The sequence below is a fragment of the Ictalurus punctatus genome, chromosome 3 (genome assembly GCF_001660625.3).
Source record: "Ictalurus punctatus breed USDA103 chromosome 3, Coco_2.0, whole genome shotgun sequence".
In the NCBI taxonomy this organism is placed as follows: Eukaryota; Metazoa; Chordata; class Actinopteri; order Siluriformes; family Ictaluridae; genus Ictalurus; species Ictalurus punctatus.
This window is the reverse complement of record NC_030418.2, coordinates 24,875,384-24,893,615: the sequence shown is the minus strand read 5'-3', so window position 1 is coordinate 24,893,615 and position 18,232 is coordinate 24,875,384. Positions and strand designations below refer to the sequence as shown.

The 18,232-nt window shown below is 39.3% G+C and overlaps 1 protein-coding gene across 4 annotated transcripts in view; it reads right to left on the bottom strand.

Moving 5' to 3' along the window:
• LOC108263859 (kinase non-catalytic C-lobe domain-containing protein 1) overlaps positions 1-18,232 on the bottom strand; it is a 48,455-nt gene that overhangs the window by 11,685 nt on the left and 18,538 nt on the right. For 2 of the 4 annotated variants that reach the window (XM_053679795.1, XM_017465058.3), the window contains exons 9-23: positions 17,128-17,189; positions 16,855-17,013; positions 14,318-14,395; positions 13,614-13,695; positions 13,111-13,303; positions 11,605-12,236; positions 11,033-11,171; positions 7,648-7,940; positions 6,494-6,834; positions 5,536-5,629; positions 5,342-5,439; positions 3,482-3,678; positions 876-986; positions 624-771; positions 276-458 (exon numbers count right to left, since the gene is read on the bottom strand). In XM_053679795.1, the coding sequence (XP_053535770.1) occupies positions 276-458; positions 624-771; positions 876-986; positions 3,482-3,678; positions 5,342-5,439; positions 5,536-5,629; positions 6,494-6,834; positions 7,648-7,940; positions 11,033-11,171; positions 11,605-12,236; positions 13,111-13,303; positions 13,614-13,695; positions 14,318-14,395; positions 16,855-17,013; positions 17,128-17,189 (2,810 nt within the window). The remainder of the gene's footprint in view (positions 1-275; positions 459-623; positions 772-875; positions 987-3,481; positions 3,679-5,341; positions 5,440-5,535; positions 5,630-6,493; positions 6,835-7,647; positions 7,941-11,032; positions 11,172-11,604; positions 12,237-13,110; positions 13,304-13,613; positions 13,696-14,317; positions 14,396-16,854; positions 17,014-17,127; positions 17,190-18,232) is intronic. The other 2 variants (XM_053679793.1, XM_053679794.1) reach the window with 2 other exon arrangements.

Here is an 18,232-nt window from a genome sequence, read left to right as displayed (position 1 = left end):
TGTTTACACAGGTTGCCTTTGGTTTGAAGATATAAAATTATTTAGTATGAGATATACACAAAAACAAAAGAAATCAAATACTTTTTTACAGCACTGTATGCAGAAATATAGAAAATCGTAAAAGGTTCACAAACTTTCAAGCACCACTGTAAGAAAAAAAACCCTTATTACTATATCTAATTAGATTAAAAATTAAAATTTATAAGACAGCACTATTCTAAACTTTCCAAAGTCTTTTAAAAGAAGGAAAATGAGGCCAGATCCATCATGCTGACCTTCCTTGCTGCATCATCAACAGAAGATCTCCTGCAAAAGGACTGAACCGATTGGACATCAAGGTCATCCCAACCGCTGATTGGACTCTCCCCACGAATTGACACCCCACAGGTCCGCCTCTTTTTGGGACTTTTTTGTAGCATTGTGAGTAGACTCTCTCCACGACTGTCCACTGGTGTCACCTGCAGCCACAACACAACAGCAGTTGCATTGGTAATTCTCAGACAACTTTGTATTTACTTTAGGCTACAGACAAAAAACTAACAAACATCATGAAGTCCATGAAAGGTTGTTGTGTTTCAGCATTAAACAAATGATTGACCTGCACTCATGAATCCATTAATTACCTCAGATGTGAGGAACTTGTTGAGGGTTGGTTGAAGGCAGGAGTTGGAGGTAAAATCCACTGATCGGCTGTCTTCTATCCAACACTCTAACAGGTCCAGAGTGCGATGGTAAACCTTAGCACTGTCAGTAGAGAAGTCCTTGTTTGCTCTGTATGCATATTTTATAACACACAGCATGACAGTGAAAATTAGTAATTAGCTATTAAATAACAGGTCTCAAAGTGAATGGTGCTGATATGTCAGGATGCTTACACTACAGAGCTGTTAAATTTGTCCATTAGAAACTGGAGGAATTCCTCAGGAGTACAGAAATAGCGGTAGGTATAGAGAAAGTGCTGGATGTATCCTTCCACAAGAGCATTTCTGTCAAAGGAGTAAAGAAAATGTCATTTCTGACCTGGTACCACTTATGCTGCACTTGACTAAAGGTCATAACTCATAATTTCCAACCTCTGACTAGGAAAAACCAAAGAAAATGCATCCTTAACTCGGAATTCCTACTCAGGAACTCAGGACGGTCTCCTCAACCCCAAGTTCAGCAAGTGACATCAAATCAACATGGCTGCTCACAGTATGAACAGTAAACAAAGTAGCACCTCTTACCTTTAAATGAGTTATGTTGTATATACAAGTATTTGCTTTAGATCAAGCAACATACAGACATATTAGCTTGTTAAATCTATAGTACTGACTATACATTTAGCTGTTTTGAGGAGGTAAATATACATCACTCATTCATTACAGTAAGTTAGGTGGCTAGCTTGTTGCTTAAACAAAAATGAACATGGAGGAATCTGTGGCTTTGAGCTCGAAAGCGTGGAGGCTGAAAATGGCATAATTCCTACTTCCCACTTCCAAGGTTAGTCGAATGTAGCATTAATACTGCTGTCAAGTTCATTTAAAATATGCAGAGCATGTCAAGACATGTACAATGAAATGCTTATTGTTAGGCTCAGGTAAATTGCTTATGTGTCATGGAATATACAAAACACACAAACACACACAAGCTTCAACAAATGGTCAAAATAGAATAAAATAAGTATTCTATATGGCTAAAAGTATGTGGACACCTGACCATCACACCCATGTGCTTTTGAACATACCACTCCAAATGAAGTGTGGAATAACCTCGACCCTTCTGGGATGGCTTTCCAGTAGATTTTGGAACATGGCTGTGGGGATTTGGCCATTCAGCCACAAGAATATTAGTGAGGTTTGGGCACTGATGTTGGATGAAGAGGTCTGGGATGCAGTCAGTCTTGCAATTCATCCCAAAAGTGTTCAGTGGGGTTGATGTCAGGGTTATGTGCAGGCTTCTCAAGTTTTTCCACACCAACCTTGGCAAACCATGTCTTTATGAACCTCAGTTTGTGCACAGGGGCATTGTCATGCTGGAACAGGTTTGGTGTAGGGAAATCTAAATTTTACAGCATGCAAAGACATTCTAGACTATTGTGTGCTTCCAACTTTGTGTCAACAGTTTGGGGAAGAACCACATATGAATGTGATGGTCTGGGATCGACAAATTTTTGTACAACATGAATAACATATCAAAATACCAATAGAAAAAATGGGACAAGAGAGAGAATTTTTTATTGGTGTACACAAGACAAGTGTGCACTGTGCTATAGTAAGTTATAAAGTGACCAACTGTTAACAGAAAAAGTACAATGGATATGTAAAATGACTCTGACACTGGGAACAGGAACAAACTGGCCTACAGGCTATATAGGAACCTGACAGCCTACAGGTAGAAACTGACCATGACTGGACACCTCTATACCATTATTCAGCTATCAATCTGGAAAAAAAAGCTGATTTTGTGAGCTTTCTTCAGGCACTGTATCCAGCTGATGTCCTGTATAACTGGGAGTCTGTTGCCTGTGATGAGTTCTGCTGTTCTCACTGCTTTCTGGAGAGCCTTACGTTTGTGGGTGGAGCAACTACCATACCATATAGTGATGCAACCAGTCAGGATGCTCTCCATGGTACAGTGGTAGAAGTTGGTAAGGATGTTAAGGAACCAGTCCAAACTTCTTGAGCTTCCACACGAAATCGAGCCTCTCTGACAGGCAGACCTAATGATAGTCTCAGTGTGATGTGTACACCGAGAAACTTGAAGTTACTGACTCTTTCCATGACAGCGCTGGTGATGTGTATGGGGGTGTGTACTCCACCCTGCAACTTCCTGTAGTCCACTATCAGTGTACAGTGTAACATTAGGAGACAGAGGACTGAAGCAATGTAATGCTATGAGTGACCATATCAAGGAAATATCATTTATATAAACTAAAATGAACATAATGTTTTACACTAGAAAAGTGTCAAAATTAATTATTAGACCTCCCTGCAAAAATGTACATGATAATGATTTCCTTGACTGGACTTGCTTGATTTTAATATTAATATTGTCAATGTGTCTGAACATCCAGGACTTACTGACCTCTTCTATTTCAACAGCTCCCCAAAGTGCAGATACAGACAAAGCAATTATATTAGGGTGAAGCAAGTTTTAGGTCACAGAAATTAGCATAATGCATATGTTTGCCTGCAGCTCTAATGTGATGTTGTTTTAAGGTGAATATCACCTGATAAGACAAGATACTATGAACATAAAAATAACATATGGTAAATGCTGCTAAAAGACATAACACAAAGGGTGACGCAGACAATGTAAAAAAAAAAAATGAATAAATGTATACAGGAAAAGGGAAATAAAATGTACTGAATGTTGATACAGTTATTTATAATACAAGAAACATCTGTGGTTAAAGGTTTTGAATGATGTAATAAAACAATAGAAAAATAACAATATAACACTACAAACTCACAACTAGCTCAATTATTTTCTATCCTACCTGGCATATAAATAGGTCATCAGGCCTTTGGGTGTTCCAGCCAGTAGGGGACAGCAACCTCTTGTTCTGTGCTGTTCACACATCAGGCTCAATATAGCTGGATCATCACTGGCTCTGAGGCCTTCTGTGGAAGAGCCAGAAGAAGCCAAAGAGGGCAGCAGAGAGAGGGGCAAACCCCACTGATCTACATACAACACCTGACAAGCACAAAGACATCAATCATCAGAAGGGTTAATGTGTGAACTGGACTGCACTGCATTCTCTGGGGGCGCACATTCATAAATAAATCAATTAAGTCAACTTATGGCTTGGTTATTCACCATTATACAAGTAATTGTACACAAGTAGTTGTACTACTGGACTTGATAAATTCATCCAAAAATGTACTGGTGAGAAAAGGCAAGGTAACATCCTGACTTAAATGTCAGAGTACCCCAGCACCACATTTGTCAGTAATATGTATTATTTCTTGAAATGAAAAATGACTATAAGCAGCTTACCAGAAAGTTATAGACATACATTTTTGTAATAAAATTGGTAGCCATTAGTTGTATCACAGCAGAATTTTACTCACACCAACAATTTCTCGGTGTGGTTAAGTTGGTATGGTTAAGGTGTAAAACAGAGTGAATCCAGGTTGATGCAACATGGTGATACTGTTAACTGGAAATTTAGGCTACATAACAAATCAGGTGTTATAGAAGGTCTTGCTCTTTCAAAAACGAACAAACAAAAATGTTTAGCTCCAAAATATTTAGATGTTTATATTATCTGAGTTTCCAACCATTTTGCCATATTTAATAAACTGTAAAGTGCTTTTAATATTCTTATGCGACAGTGCTGTTGAATTCTCGAATCTGATTGGTCAGAAGGTGTTGATTACATTTTCTATAAAAGCATGGCTGTGCTAAAAGTTCCAGCTATATTAAAATATAAAAATAGCAGTTCCAGCTAATTCAAATCACAGATTTATATTAATGTACTCGTTCTAATACTCTTATCGCTTCTATAGTAACTCATTCAAAGGGATTTAATCTAAGGCTAATAATAAACAGATTAAAAACATGTTATTGAACATGTTATATTACATAGAACATATAATCATTGATATGGTGAAGTTGTCTTTTAAGGGTTGTTTATTTAACTTTCATGGAAGGAGTCTCCAGTGTCATTGCTTTGTAATGAGAAGTGAGTGTTCGGCCACAAGAGAGTCTTTACGACAGAGGTCTTTGCGACCTTGGTGAAGGAACAACTGTTAGTAAGTGCTTACAAGCTTAAATGTAACTGTATATCTTAAAAGAATGGCCGGTAGCTCTTTAATAAATAAAAAATTGCAACTGGAGTCAAACTGATGTGGTTCAAGAGGAATAAAACACTTTGGAACTAATAATCATAGGGGTGGTAATGACCCTCCATTATAGAGAACTTTCTAAAGTTTACATTTTATGTGTCTTCCAGGGTTGTGAAATATCCTAGGGACATAAAAAAAAAAGTATTTTTCCATGAATATAAGAAATGTAAAGCAGCATCTGATCCCCCGCTACAGGGGGTCCCAAAAGTCCCTATACATAGGGGGAAATTAACACTTTTTATAAAAGTGTTTTCCAACATTTCTCAAACATAGTTTATATTTTTTCAGATAGCATCTTTGACAAAAGAAGAACATATTGAAATCATTCTCATGGCTGAATCAGGAAGCTGTTCCTCTATGTATGGAGACTTTTGGAACACCCTGTAGTACCAGGGTTTTTGTCATAATTGTTCTTTCAAAATGGTTTCTATACTCTATATGAATTATTAATTGGATGGTTTTGTGTTTTATCAATGGAAAAATGTGAAAAGAAATCTGTAAGGACCTACCTGGAGATATTGCCTTACAGAGTCAAGGAACTCTATTTTAGTTCTTAGTTCATCAAACTGGGCTCTCAGTTTGGAGAGCATCACCTTTGCTTCAGAACCTGTAACAAAAACACACACAAGCATCATGTTTACAATATATATAACAACAGTATTGTTGCCCTTTTTTCTATGATACATTTATTTTTATGAAACACCTTTATTTTTCCTCTCTTGCTGAATTAGTTTGTGGTAAAAATTTCTGGTCTTCTTTAAATTTCTGCTCTCGATCATCAGCTGTTGCTGAAGTTCCTGTAGGAAATAACACACCAAAGAGAACTATTCAGTCCATAAGGCTAAGCAGAGATATGAGAAGAGAGTTGGGTAAGAAATAGTGCTTGCATTAAAAGATCCACAGTGATCCTAAAAGACAGGACATGAAGCATGATGTGTTTGCGGGTACCGGTATGCTACTGGGTCAGGAGTTCTAATTCAGTGTTCAGTGCTTTGGTGTGTCTGCATCCTTCACTATGGTAACATCATTGATGGCTAGCGCTTTGAAGCAGGAGGTGTGTGTGGAGTTCACTTGTAGCTTCTGTCCTCCCGTAGAGTTCTTACTGTCTGACCGGTGAGCCATTCAAAGCTCTCTTCATAATAATCAAAGCACTCAGCTCTCTTAGTAACAATTTAAGCATACACATCATATTATGTATATTACAAATATACTGTATGTCCACAGCAAAGGCAGCATGTAAATGCCTGGCAACCTTGCCTGGCAACCAAATTTGCAATACTAGCACTCAAAATAAAATAAAAATAAATAATTTAATGAACATATTGTGGCCTTAGTATTATCAGAATGATGTATGAAGGGCAGAACCTTACAGTACTATGGTCATGATATGTGTGACGTAAGGGGTGGATTTTATTGGAGCAAACCATTTTTTACTTTTATTTTTTCATGAAATAAAACATACCTGGTAAAATTCTTGGTCTAAGAATGGTGGCTCCTTTTAGTACAGTTAGCATTAAGCAAACATTGAAAATAAAGATTAGGGCACATTCAGGACAGAAGACAAAGCCAGCAAGCAAAATTTTACATTGAACCACAACATGATATTAAGTTAGAGAGTCACATTCCCCTCAATCACATAAATGTGCAGCTGTAGCTCCTACCTGTGATTTATCTTCCAAGCTTGGTGAGTCAGTGTGGCTGCCCAGTTTGTAAGCATACTCCACCACTTCTTGGCTGAAAAAGACTTCTCCGTACAGAGCCAGGGCCCACGCAGGACGGGACAGAGGGCCCTGAAAGCCTGAGTAGGAGGACACTGTCCTATCCGAGATCACTGAATCAGAATCATCCATTTCTGCATCTGAGCAGTCCATGGAAAGCTGGGTCTCTGTACTCTCCTCCAGTTCAGAGTGCTGGCACAGAGACTCATCAGTAGACACACATACTTCAGCTCCATCTACTGGAGAGCTGCTGCTCTCCAGGTCCATACTGAGTCCACTCAACACTAGGACAAAGAGCCAAAATAACCAGGATAAGTGTGCTGAAGTGTGTATGACAGAACAGAAAGAATAGAAAACATGCATATTTTTAAAGTGAGAAATAAAACATGACAGGGTTGTGTGACGCCCTGAAACTGATTATTTTCTAAATTTGCAGCAAGTGTTTTTAATTGTGTTTATTATTACTCTTAGATTACATGGAGCGTCCGCCATACTTGTCCCTGTGAATGAGCTGTTACTATAGAAATGATAACGTATTAGACAAAAAACATTAATATAAACCTGTGATTTGCCTTGCAGCCAGCACAATTGTTAGAACTGCTGTCAAATAAAATTAATCGGCACCTTCTGATCAATCAGATTCAACAGCACTGTGGTATGATGTACAGTACTGCAGCATTTGGGTTACCAAATACTGTATTATCCAGTCTGTATTATCCAGTTATCTTGTTATCTAGGTGATACTACTAATGATAAGCAAATGGTAAATAAAACATAATGGAAGTGTGTTTACAAAAACATGAAAAAGGGGAGGAAGAGAAAGAGGAGGAAAGTTCACTTTCCTCATGTTTCCAGAGCAACTTTCAGTAAGATGGATCATTGAGGCTCTCTGTGTGTGCGCCTGGCAGTGGTGAATACATTTCACCCATTATAAGTTCATCCAATAGAGCATTGCTGCATTCACAGCTTCACTCTACAGTCAATCCAAATTACAATGATGCAAATACATCCACTCTCTCTCTCTAAATAAAGCATATACTCAACTGACCCTATGGAAGCTTTTTGCCCTGACAGATGTCACTGTTGGCCACACCTACCTGTGTTGTCATTAAGATGATGCTTCTTAAATGTGACTGGCTGAGTCTCTTTCTGCACGTTCCTGATTTCTGCTGTTCTGTCTTCTGTTCTTATGTGTCCTTGTTTGTCCTTAGTCTCTCCATGATTTTGTTGTCTAGTTGCTTTATGCTCTCTCTCTTCTGGAGCATGGCACTTGTTTGCATTGTGGCCGTGTTCAGTGTTCCCTCCCTCCTCTCCCTCACACCTCTTGGCATCTGGGAGTGGTGTCAATGCCCTTTCCTCCAGCTCTGATGAAGGATCTTCAACAGATGCGCTGAGAGAAAGAAAAACAAGTAAAGAGAAAGGAAATGAAACACATGTTTTGATTTTCACATCTCCTGCAGGCCATGTGCCCCAGATAAATTCAAGTCAAATTCACCACCAAATTCAAGCAGGCCAATGTAACAATTCACTCAAGAAACCACCACTCAACCCCTCACAGCAGAAAGCTAAAGACTGGTATTCCTTTCCAAAACAATTGATGGTTTTGGTATGTTCTTCCATCAAACAGAATAGCCTGAAGTATCTCCAGAAATCTTGCTTCAAGGCTGGCCCCTTGGTCGGGGGGAAGTTGACACCTCTAGATACACAAGAGCTTATGGAAGGTCTTCAGTTCTTTTACCATGACTACTTTTCAAAAAGATCTTACAGAAGGTTCAATCAGGTACAACTGGCATACTCCAAATACCTATTCTTGGCCATGCAAATTACCTCACTAGAATCAGACACCCAGTCTTGCAACTACTCAAACCATTGCCATACCTATTCTTTCCTATAAAGAATGCCTCAGTCTTACACACAGAATGTATGTGAATTTAGATCCCTAATGAAAAGCTTCTGAGATGGCATGAGGAAAAACCCCTGAGAGGAACTAGACTCTTCTGATTAACACCGGGTAATTGGGACTATAGAATACATCTACCTGTTAAAAACATGTGGCAGAAGATTACTGTAATGTGGTTAAGGCAGTGGACTCCTGATCGGAAAGTCATGAGTTCAGATCCAAGCACTACCAGCCTGCCACTGCTGGGCCCTTGAGCAAGGGCCTCAACTGCTCAGTTGTATAAAATGAGATACGTAAATGTAAGTTGCTCTGGATAAGGGCATCTGCCAAATGCCATAAATGTAAATGTGAAGAGGGAGCACATAAGTACATATGCTCAACATAGTGTTTATTAAGGCTAATCCAAGACTAATCATCAAAGTCTTTAGTAGGGATTAGAGAACAGGCAAGCAAAAACAAACAAAGACCAGAAAAAAAGCCCCACATGTATGTGACAAGGCTTAGAACAGCACTGCGTGTCACAATGGATAATCTGTGACAATAATATATCTATAAAGACAAAAACACATACAGTTTCAGATGGACAGAAGAAACGTCAATGTCTAAGTGCTTTAAGTAAAGCTGAGCTTTAAGGTGTTTATTTAATGTTGTCATTGCCCATGCACTGTTAAATAGCAGAGCTTCATATAGGTTGGTGAATTTCCATTAATTACTCTTTAGGCTTGTTGTCACTATTTCCTATCAAGATCTTCTAGAAACCTTAAACTGGCAGTCAATAACTAAGGTATAACTTCAGGAAGATCAGAATATTGTACAGATCCAAAATGTTGAACCATGTCTGGACTTTTGCGTTTTTTCACTGGTTTTATACAGGTGCTCACATCAAGTTGAAGCTAACCTAAAAAGTAACTAAAAAATAACTTTTATGGAGTCACTCCATTTGGATTGCTAAATTCTACTATCGAATAGTGCATGGTTATTTTACAACATTAAAAGAAATACCTTAGCTTTTCTTAGAGCACTTAAACACTGATGTTGCAGTAGTTTCAGCTCTCTCTATCTGAATGTGTAAGTGTACAATATTTGTCAATAGCTACATTCTCTAATGCTATATCTTTTTCAACTATTTTCTACATTACTGTTGTATTACCAAATATCAGGATAGTATCAGTAAGACTTTGACAAGTGTATATAGTATTCTTTAGTTCAATCATTTTTTTTGGTGATGTTCTGGATCATTTGGAACACTGTCAGATATATTGAGTAACAATTATTTAACTTTCAACAGTTAAGATAATTGTTACTGAATACAGAAAAGCACAGTTTAGTGAAGTGGATAACTTTAAAATAACTTTTCAGGACCTTGACCCTCTAGGTGCATGGAAGATTTACTTGTATGTAGATTTGGATACATTTGCCTGCCAAATAAATAAATATAATTGTAAATGTCAACAAAAACTCAGTAAAATACAGAGCATCTGGCACAGACTATAGAACAGTGTAATCAGTTATGTAAAGCAGAGCATGGCTTAACACATTTTTCTGAAAAAAATTACACGCTTCTAACCACTAAATGACAAACCTAAGCATTTCTACCACAAATAATAACCTGAATATATATGACTATATGTGATTATTAATGCAATTGTGGTTATAAATTAGGATTCAATTTAAATTAAGCAAAAAAGAATAACAACCGATTCAAGACAACTGACCACAAGTCACAACAGCAACACATACCAGTTGGATAGTAGTCAGTCGGAAAGCAAGTAAACTGCCACTCAAGAATTCTCCTGGCATCCTTCCTAAATCCCTGGAAAACTATTTACAACATTCACAGTTTCAGTGAGAAACAGAACTGTGACTTTCTCGCTCTCTGTCTCTCTCCCTTCATCATGTCATCATCCCAGCCCTCCAAATCTACACAGAGAAGGGACTGAGTGTCATGTGATTTATCCAGCAGAAAGGGCCTATTGTGTATGACTATCCTCTATCCTCCATGCTACACACCCTCCATGCAACTCTTCTTCCTCATGTGACCTCTCTGGAAACAAATTCTAGAAAGGAGTGGCATCATCTGCATGATTTTCTCTCCTCTGTTTACACATCTGGCTTCCTCTATGCATACATCTGGCTCCTCCAGACCCCTCCAAGACTTGAAAGAAGCTCAAGTGTCTTTTTGTCAGTCCCAAGCCCAGGCTCTTTTGTTACCATAGGGACCCATCAGCCTGGAGAAGGACTGGGCAAAGGGCTTTTTGAAATGCTTCTAGTATGAATGCTAATGATGTGTAGAATGGGGTAGCGGAGGGTCGGTATCTTAAGTGCATATTGTGAGTTGCATTATAAGTAAATTAAAATTCATAGAGCACCACCAAGCTGACTGATTTAGTAGATTTCCAGATTTCCAGTTTGTGCTGCTGGTTGCTGACCTAAATAAGTTGGCAATAATAAAATAATAGTTCTTTCATAGTTATCGGTGTCAAATACAGATATTCCAGTACAGTCCTTAAAGGCTAAATGTGCAAATGGTTAAGTTAAAAAGAGGTTTCCTGAAGCCTGGCACTACGTTACATGCTACTTACCGGAAAGAGGAGTCATGATTGACGAGACAGTGCAGCAAGCCTAGTAGGTCTTTGTCCCAGTGGAGATCACTGAACTTCTCCACTATTGCTCTACAGAAGGTCTCAAAGTGGAGGCTTGTTAAAGAAAGGATGTACTCTCCTACAAATAGAGCACATAAAAATTACCAATATACACAGCAGGAGTTACAAGAAAATCATGTAAATTCCCATTTTAAACAAACAAACAAATAAATATAGATAAATAAAAAAGCATAATGAGAAAATATGCACTAGATCCAATTAACTGTATACAGCCCTTTTTTGGTCATAGTGTAGATATAGTATAATTCATGATATAATTACAGCTTAATTAAATGGATGCTTAATCAGCATAATATAATTGAGAAATGTTAGCCAATTTTCCTTTAAAGCAATAAAAAGGTATTATGCTTGAGAATCCCTAATCTAATTTCCACAGCAATGCACAAGAGAGCACTACATCCTGAAATATTAGGTCTATTATCTAACGGGAAAGTTCTCAGCATTTATATGCAGAAATGGCTGACTTAATCAAAGTAACATAATTCAATTACCCATTACCAGCTCCTCTGCTCCATTTTCCAGATAACAGTCAAAGGCAAATTCCTCTCGGATAAGACCAATGACCTGCTGCAGGACAGGCTGTCTCTGTCGTATAGTACTCAATACCCTGGTATGTTGGGGCGGCTCAGGGTTATTCAAGTGAGCTCTATTATTTGGCATGTTGCCTTTGCTGTTCTTGTGGTAAGAGGATGTGAAATGGTGATCAGGTTCTCCATTCTTGGTAACATGATGCACATCATGCTCAGTGTTTTGGGTTCCTGAGTCAGTCTCTGAATCTGCCCTCAAAGGCACGCTAAGATCTAGGCCTGTGATTGGCTGAGAAACAGCTATGTGAACAGGAAACAGTGTCAGGCGACCACTCTGAGGGTCCTGCTGTAGGAGGAAGTTGTTGTAAACGCCAGTAGAACATGAGACGTTGGGATAGGCTGGCAGAGACTGGCTGTTTGACTCTGGACAGGCTGTTTGGAGGTTGGAGTGAGGTGAAGAACAGGTAAGAACAGTTGTGCTACTGGACAAGGATGAGCAAAGGTCTTCCTCTTGCTCTCCCTGTGTCCAGTTTTGTTGAAGTTGTGGTGTTTCAGATGTCAGGTCCTCATTTCCAATACCAATTTCACTGGGGATGCTTTAACACAGTGAATAGAACAGAGTTAAATAATCAGATATAGAAAACTCACATAAATATTAACAGACTTCAAAATGCAAAATTATACTATCAGGGTTCAAACACATTTTTACCAATAAATTTCCATGACTTTTCCATGACTTTCGAGGCAAATTTTCATGACCATACATTCCCTGAAACGTCCATGTATACATGTAAAATAAAAATAACAATCCATGCCAAAATTTACCACAGCATATCTTAAATAAAATTAAACCAAAATCAAAATAGCTACAGTGAGGTCCATGTGTATTGAAGAATGTTTACACAGCTATACTATAAAAGCAGTCCATACGACACAAAGCTCTAGTATGACCACTTGGGAGTATAGTTTTTATGTTGCACCTTCAAAGCTAATTATGATCACTATGGTCTGCCTTTTGATGGAATAGAGCTGTAATAGTGTGGAAAAATATCTACTTTTATGTTATGAAAATGAACATTATTTGTGTTTGGAATGACATAAGGGTAAGTAAATGATACAGAAAACGTAACGCTACATGACGTGACTGCCCAAACATTAAGTACCCTTTAACCAATATTAACAGTTAAACTCATATTCTATTTTACAGGTATATGTGAAGCAATTTTCCATGACTTTTCCAAAACTTCCTGGTTTTATTTAATTTTCCAAAACTTCTCCATTGGTATTTTAAAATTCCATGACTTTTTCGGTTTTTCATGACCATACAAACCCTCACTATGGACTACAAAAGCTTTTTCTGTTAGTTAGTATGTGATAACTCTTTTAGGGGTTGAGAACTAATTAGTTTGAAGTCACTGAATCGAGCTTATTCATTTCCTTCACACCATACCGTAATAAACAATGGCCTACCTGCCTATCCTTGGCTGAGGGATAGACGATTCCTCTTCCCTGACATCCTCCTGTGCCACTACTATAGGAGTAAAGTGGGTTGCTAAAGAAGTGAAAGCCTCAGGCAGTCTTGCCGTCATGGAGAGAGAGTTGCTCTGGGGAAGAGGACCAGCTACAGGGGCCAACCTGACATCATGGCCCAGAGGGATGAAACCTGCAAACAGCAACACAAAAAATGGCACATAGATATAAATAAATATATTTTTTTAAATTAAGTTAAAAATCATGGATAAAAAGTTTTATTAAACATATCAATACTGTATAGTGAAAGATTTATACACTGAATGGTATAATCTATAAGATCTACATTCCTGAAGGGGTCCAACCTTTAACAAGTAATTTGGTCAGTTTTTGCACATCAGATGGATTTAAATTTCCTGTAGTAGGATTAGCCACTCGTGATGTACTAATACAGAATGTAATGAGCCGTACTCAGTAAAGAAAGATTCAGATTACAAATGTACCAGTTTTCCTCTCAGGTGTAGCTGTGCTTTTGAATGAGCCCACATCTAGGAAGCTTTCTTCTTCATTAAACCTATTGGATGCCTGAAATTACACAGGAAATGCAAGTTTGAATACCAGTTTACACACTGATTAAATCGTGAAAATTAGGAACATTCCCTATATTACTATACTATATTTACTATAATCTATAGTTCTGTGATAATCTATGATTGTTCATACTGTATTAACATTAAATTGTACACACCAAGAAGCCTCTCATTGGAGTGGAAAAATACTACATTGCATGAACTAGCAGCTCATGATAATAACACTTTTAACAAGTATCAAATTTTTTTATTTTTTTTTTATTATTTTTTTTACAAGCTGCCTAAAGGGAGTCCTACTTGCCACATATAAGGAGTAATGCCACAAAAGCTGCAGTCAGTGCTCTTTAGGGATGAAGTTTTGAGGCATTCAAATTATTGTATTGTATTTTGTGTTGTTCTAAAAAGCTGGTATCAATGTATACCATGATTTGAATAAAATCTCCAGTTTGTAGTTTACTTAGCTTACAGGTGTACTTAATTGGTTGATAAATGATTTAAGGAATAATGCAGGATTAAAATGCACTGACTACAGCTGTAAAGAGAAATCCAATAAGATTTCATGTTTCCCTTAATCTGATATTTTAAGGTATTTGATAATCCTACATGTTAATGCATACCTTGTGAAGTCTGTTGATTAGCTGTGTCCACACAGTCTCAACATCAGTCCCCTGAAGGGTCAGATAATCATGGCAACTCTGATGCAGCATGAGAGAAATTTTTGTATTTAAATAATTGTATCTATAATTTTCTTACTGTTGACTATATGAGGATATAATTATATAAAACTCTTTCAATTAATATAATTGTCACGATTCCCCCTTGAAGCAGCGTGCTCTAAGCGCGAATGCGCGAGCACCTGCTTTTCCGTTGTTGACTGTAATGACATCTGGACACGTGTGTTTTGTTTATGTTTCTGTCATGTCTCCTCCCTGTTCTGTCATTGGCTGGGATTTCACGTGGGTCTGAATTGCTCTCAGCTGCTAGCGGTTTAGACGCTGATCATGTCCGCATATATACCGCGCGCCTCCCAGCACACAACGCGGAAGATTAATACTTTAGAGTTAGTTTAGGTCGTAGCGTATTCATAGTCACGGTCCATGTTTAGAGTTAGTTCACGCTGGATTATCCGCTTCCAGTCCCTCATCATAGTTCGTTTCTTGTTTTGTTTTGTTTTGTTTATCGACCTAGATTCCTGCCTTGCCCCGTGTATGCCTGTTTGCCAATCGCCTAACCTCTTGCATGTTTGTGGATTACGTTTTGGATTTGTCTGCCTGTCTCTCTTTCTAATAAACAACTGTTCATCCAGCACTTGCATCCGTCCTATCTCTGCTCCGTCACGATTCGTGACAGAATCTTCCGCCAAAACATGGATGCAGCAGGAGAACGGAGGAGACGCAGAACCCGGAAGTCGACGCCAACCGTCCCCGCTATGGACTCCGTCCACTTCCCACAATGGACATTTATGGAGCTTCCTGATCCATTTGACGGATTTTTCGGTGCCCCTGAATATTTTCTGGTAGACTGTCAATACTATTTCGCCAGCCTGTTAGACCCTAAGCCAGAGGAGAAGCAATGGCTCCGATTCATGTGGTCCCGGTTCTTTGGACCGGCCCGTCAATGGGTGCAGCTCAAACTGGATAAGCACTGTAGGAACCTGGACGGTGTAGAACAGTTTGTAGGGGAACTCATGGTGCGAATCGGGAGTCTGGAGGCGAAGGACGAGCTAGAACAACTTCTCAGGGGGGTAAGTCTGGCAGGTGAACCTGCCCTGCCGTTTACCTACTACTACAAGCAACTTCATGCAGAGCTGAACTGAGATCCAGGTCAAGTCTCCAGTCCCTGAAATCCAAGTCAAGCCTCAAGTCCCTGAAATCCAAGTCAAGCCTCAAGTCCCTGAAATCCAAGTCCAAGTCAAGCCTCAAGTCCCTGAAATCCAAGTCCAAGTCAAGCCTCAAGTCCCTGAAATCCAAGTCCAAGTCAAGCCTCAAGTCCCTGAAATCCAAGTCCAAGTCAAGCCTCAAGTCCCTGAAATCCAAGTCCAAGTCAAGCCTCAAGTCCCTGAAATCCAAGTCCAAGTCAAGCCTCAAGTCCCTGAAATCCAAGTCCAAGTCAAGCCTCACGTCCCTGAGGTCCAAGTCAAGCCTCACGTCCCTGAGGTCCAAGTCAAGCCTCACGTCCCTGAGGTCCAAGTCAAGCCTCACGTCCCTGAGGTCACGTTCAAGCCTGCTGATCCAGTTGACCAAGCTCTGCTAATATCTAAGCCTAATGACCAAGGTCTGCTCTCGCCCCAGTCTGCTGACACGGCCACCCAAGCTCCGCCCATGCCCAAGGTTCACCTGGTGACCTCAGAACCTCCGCCTCCCTGTTCAGCCGAGGACGTCGCTCCGCCTCCCTACGCCGCCAAGAAAACCGTGCAGTTTCCTGGCTCTGCTTGGGACATTCAGCCCAGGGGGCCGGGGCCACCAATGAAGTGGGATGACTCATGGCAATCTGGGAGGAGTGCCTTTGGGGGGGGGTTCTGTCACGATTCCCCCTTGAAGCAGCGTGCTCTAAGCGCGAATGCGTGAGCACCTGCTTTTCCGTTGTTGACTGTAATGACATCTGGACACGTGTGTTTTGTTTGTTTCTGTCATGTCTCCTCCCTGTTCTGTCATTGGCTGGGATTTCACGTGGGTCTGAATTGCTCTCAGCTGCTAGCAGTTTAGACGCTGATCATGTCCGCATATATACCGCGCGCCTCCCAGCACACAACGCGGAAGATTAATACTTTAGAGTTAGTTTAGTTCGTAGCGTATTCATAGTCACGGTCCATGTTTAGAATTCGTTCACGCTGGATTATCCGCTTCCAGTCCCTCGTTATAGTTCGTTTCTTGTTTTGTTTATCGACCTAGATTCCTGCCTTGCCCTGTGTATGCCTGTTTGCCAATCGCCTGACCTCTTGCATGTTTGTGGATTACGTTTGGATCACGTTTTGGATTTGTCTGCCTGTCTCTCTTTCTAATAAACAACTGTTCATCCAGCACTTGCATCCGTCCTATCTCTGCTCCGTCACGATTCGTGACAGTCATGCTGAGGTTTACATACGAACATATGAACAAAAATATTCAACACATGCAATTAACTTGGCTATTAAATTTCTCTTTATCTGTTTTACCTTTTTTGCCATAACAATTGATGGCCTTTCAATAGGAGTTTTTTTGGCCATCTCAAGCAGGAGCCTCTTGAGTTTCCTTGGCATTGCTAGCTTCTGATTAGGGGACAAATGAAATTTAGCTGTGGCCCACAAAATAGCTGCCACTCCATATATGCAGGCCTAGGAAGGAACAAAAACACATTTTCCTTGTAAGCTCAAGCATTTAAATATCTAACAAAAAAAAAAGCATTAGTTGACAATTCACAATAAAAATAGGGTTACGACTCAACTCACCTTTTCTGTTAAAATACCATGTTCCTGGAATTCAGGAGCTACATAAAAGACATCGTTGGATCCTACAAATGATGACAAAAAAGGCAGTAGGCCTGCAGCACTGAACATGAGCCTTAAAAAAAACACACTGTCCTAATACTCAAAGCTCTTTGTTCATTTTCACAACATTCTCAGACATTATACCTAGCGATCAATTTCCATTATACACACTCTTTCCAAAACACTTAATGACAAATATAGTAGAACTAAGAACTAGAAAAAAAAATTGGTAGTGCTTTTCCCAGATGGCATGGTATGGAATGGTTTGGTATGATACGGTGTGTTTAAATGGGAGGGGGGTTCAAGGATATAAATGGTTTCAATGTTGTCACATACAAACCACTAGAGCTCCAATCTTGAATAACTAATACACATTTATGAGTCTATTTTTTACCATGATGTCCTATTACAGGCACTAATTTCATCCTTGCAATTTGTTGGAACACGGTAACATCATGAGCAAAAGATTGTGCAATATGGTGTCCATCCTATGTTTCCCATACATAGGCTCTACTTGGGCGACCCGCCCAGTTAGATTAAGACTCGCCCAGGTAGACAGAATCCAAATTCCAGTTTTTCTTTTCAATCAAGTTGTGCAATTGTCAGTTCATCATGAATATAAACCAGCAGATCTTTAACCCCCCTCCCCCACCCCTTCTTAAGACAATGCGCATGTCAGGTGTGTATGACAGAGTTCACAGTGATTCAGCTGGTAAGTCAAAATTCAACAGGAGTCTAACAGCAGCAACTTTTACTGAGGTGCAGTAAGTTAACTTTTTTCCTAAGTCTAACTTTTTCGTATTTAATGTGTTAAATGTTAAAACAATAAACGTTAACGCTACACATAATTTAACTTACAATAACGTACAATAACGTTAGTTGGTCTGCTAGCTCAGGGGTTCCCAAACTTTTCCAGGGCAAGGCCGCCCAAATGGCATTAACATTTGACCGAGGCCCCCCTTTTGCAAGATGTCTTTAAAACACATTAAAAATACAGACTTCTGAATATGTCCCCCTTTTTAAATTTTTTTTATTAATAATTACATCTTGCATCTTTACATTACAT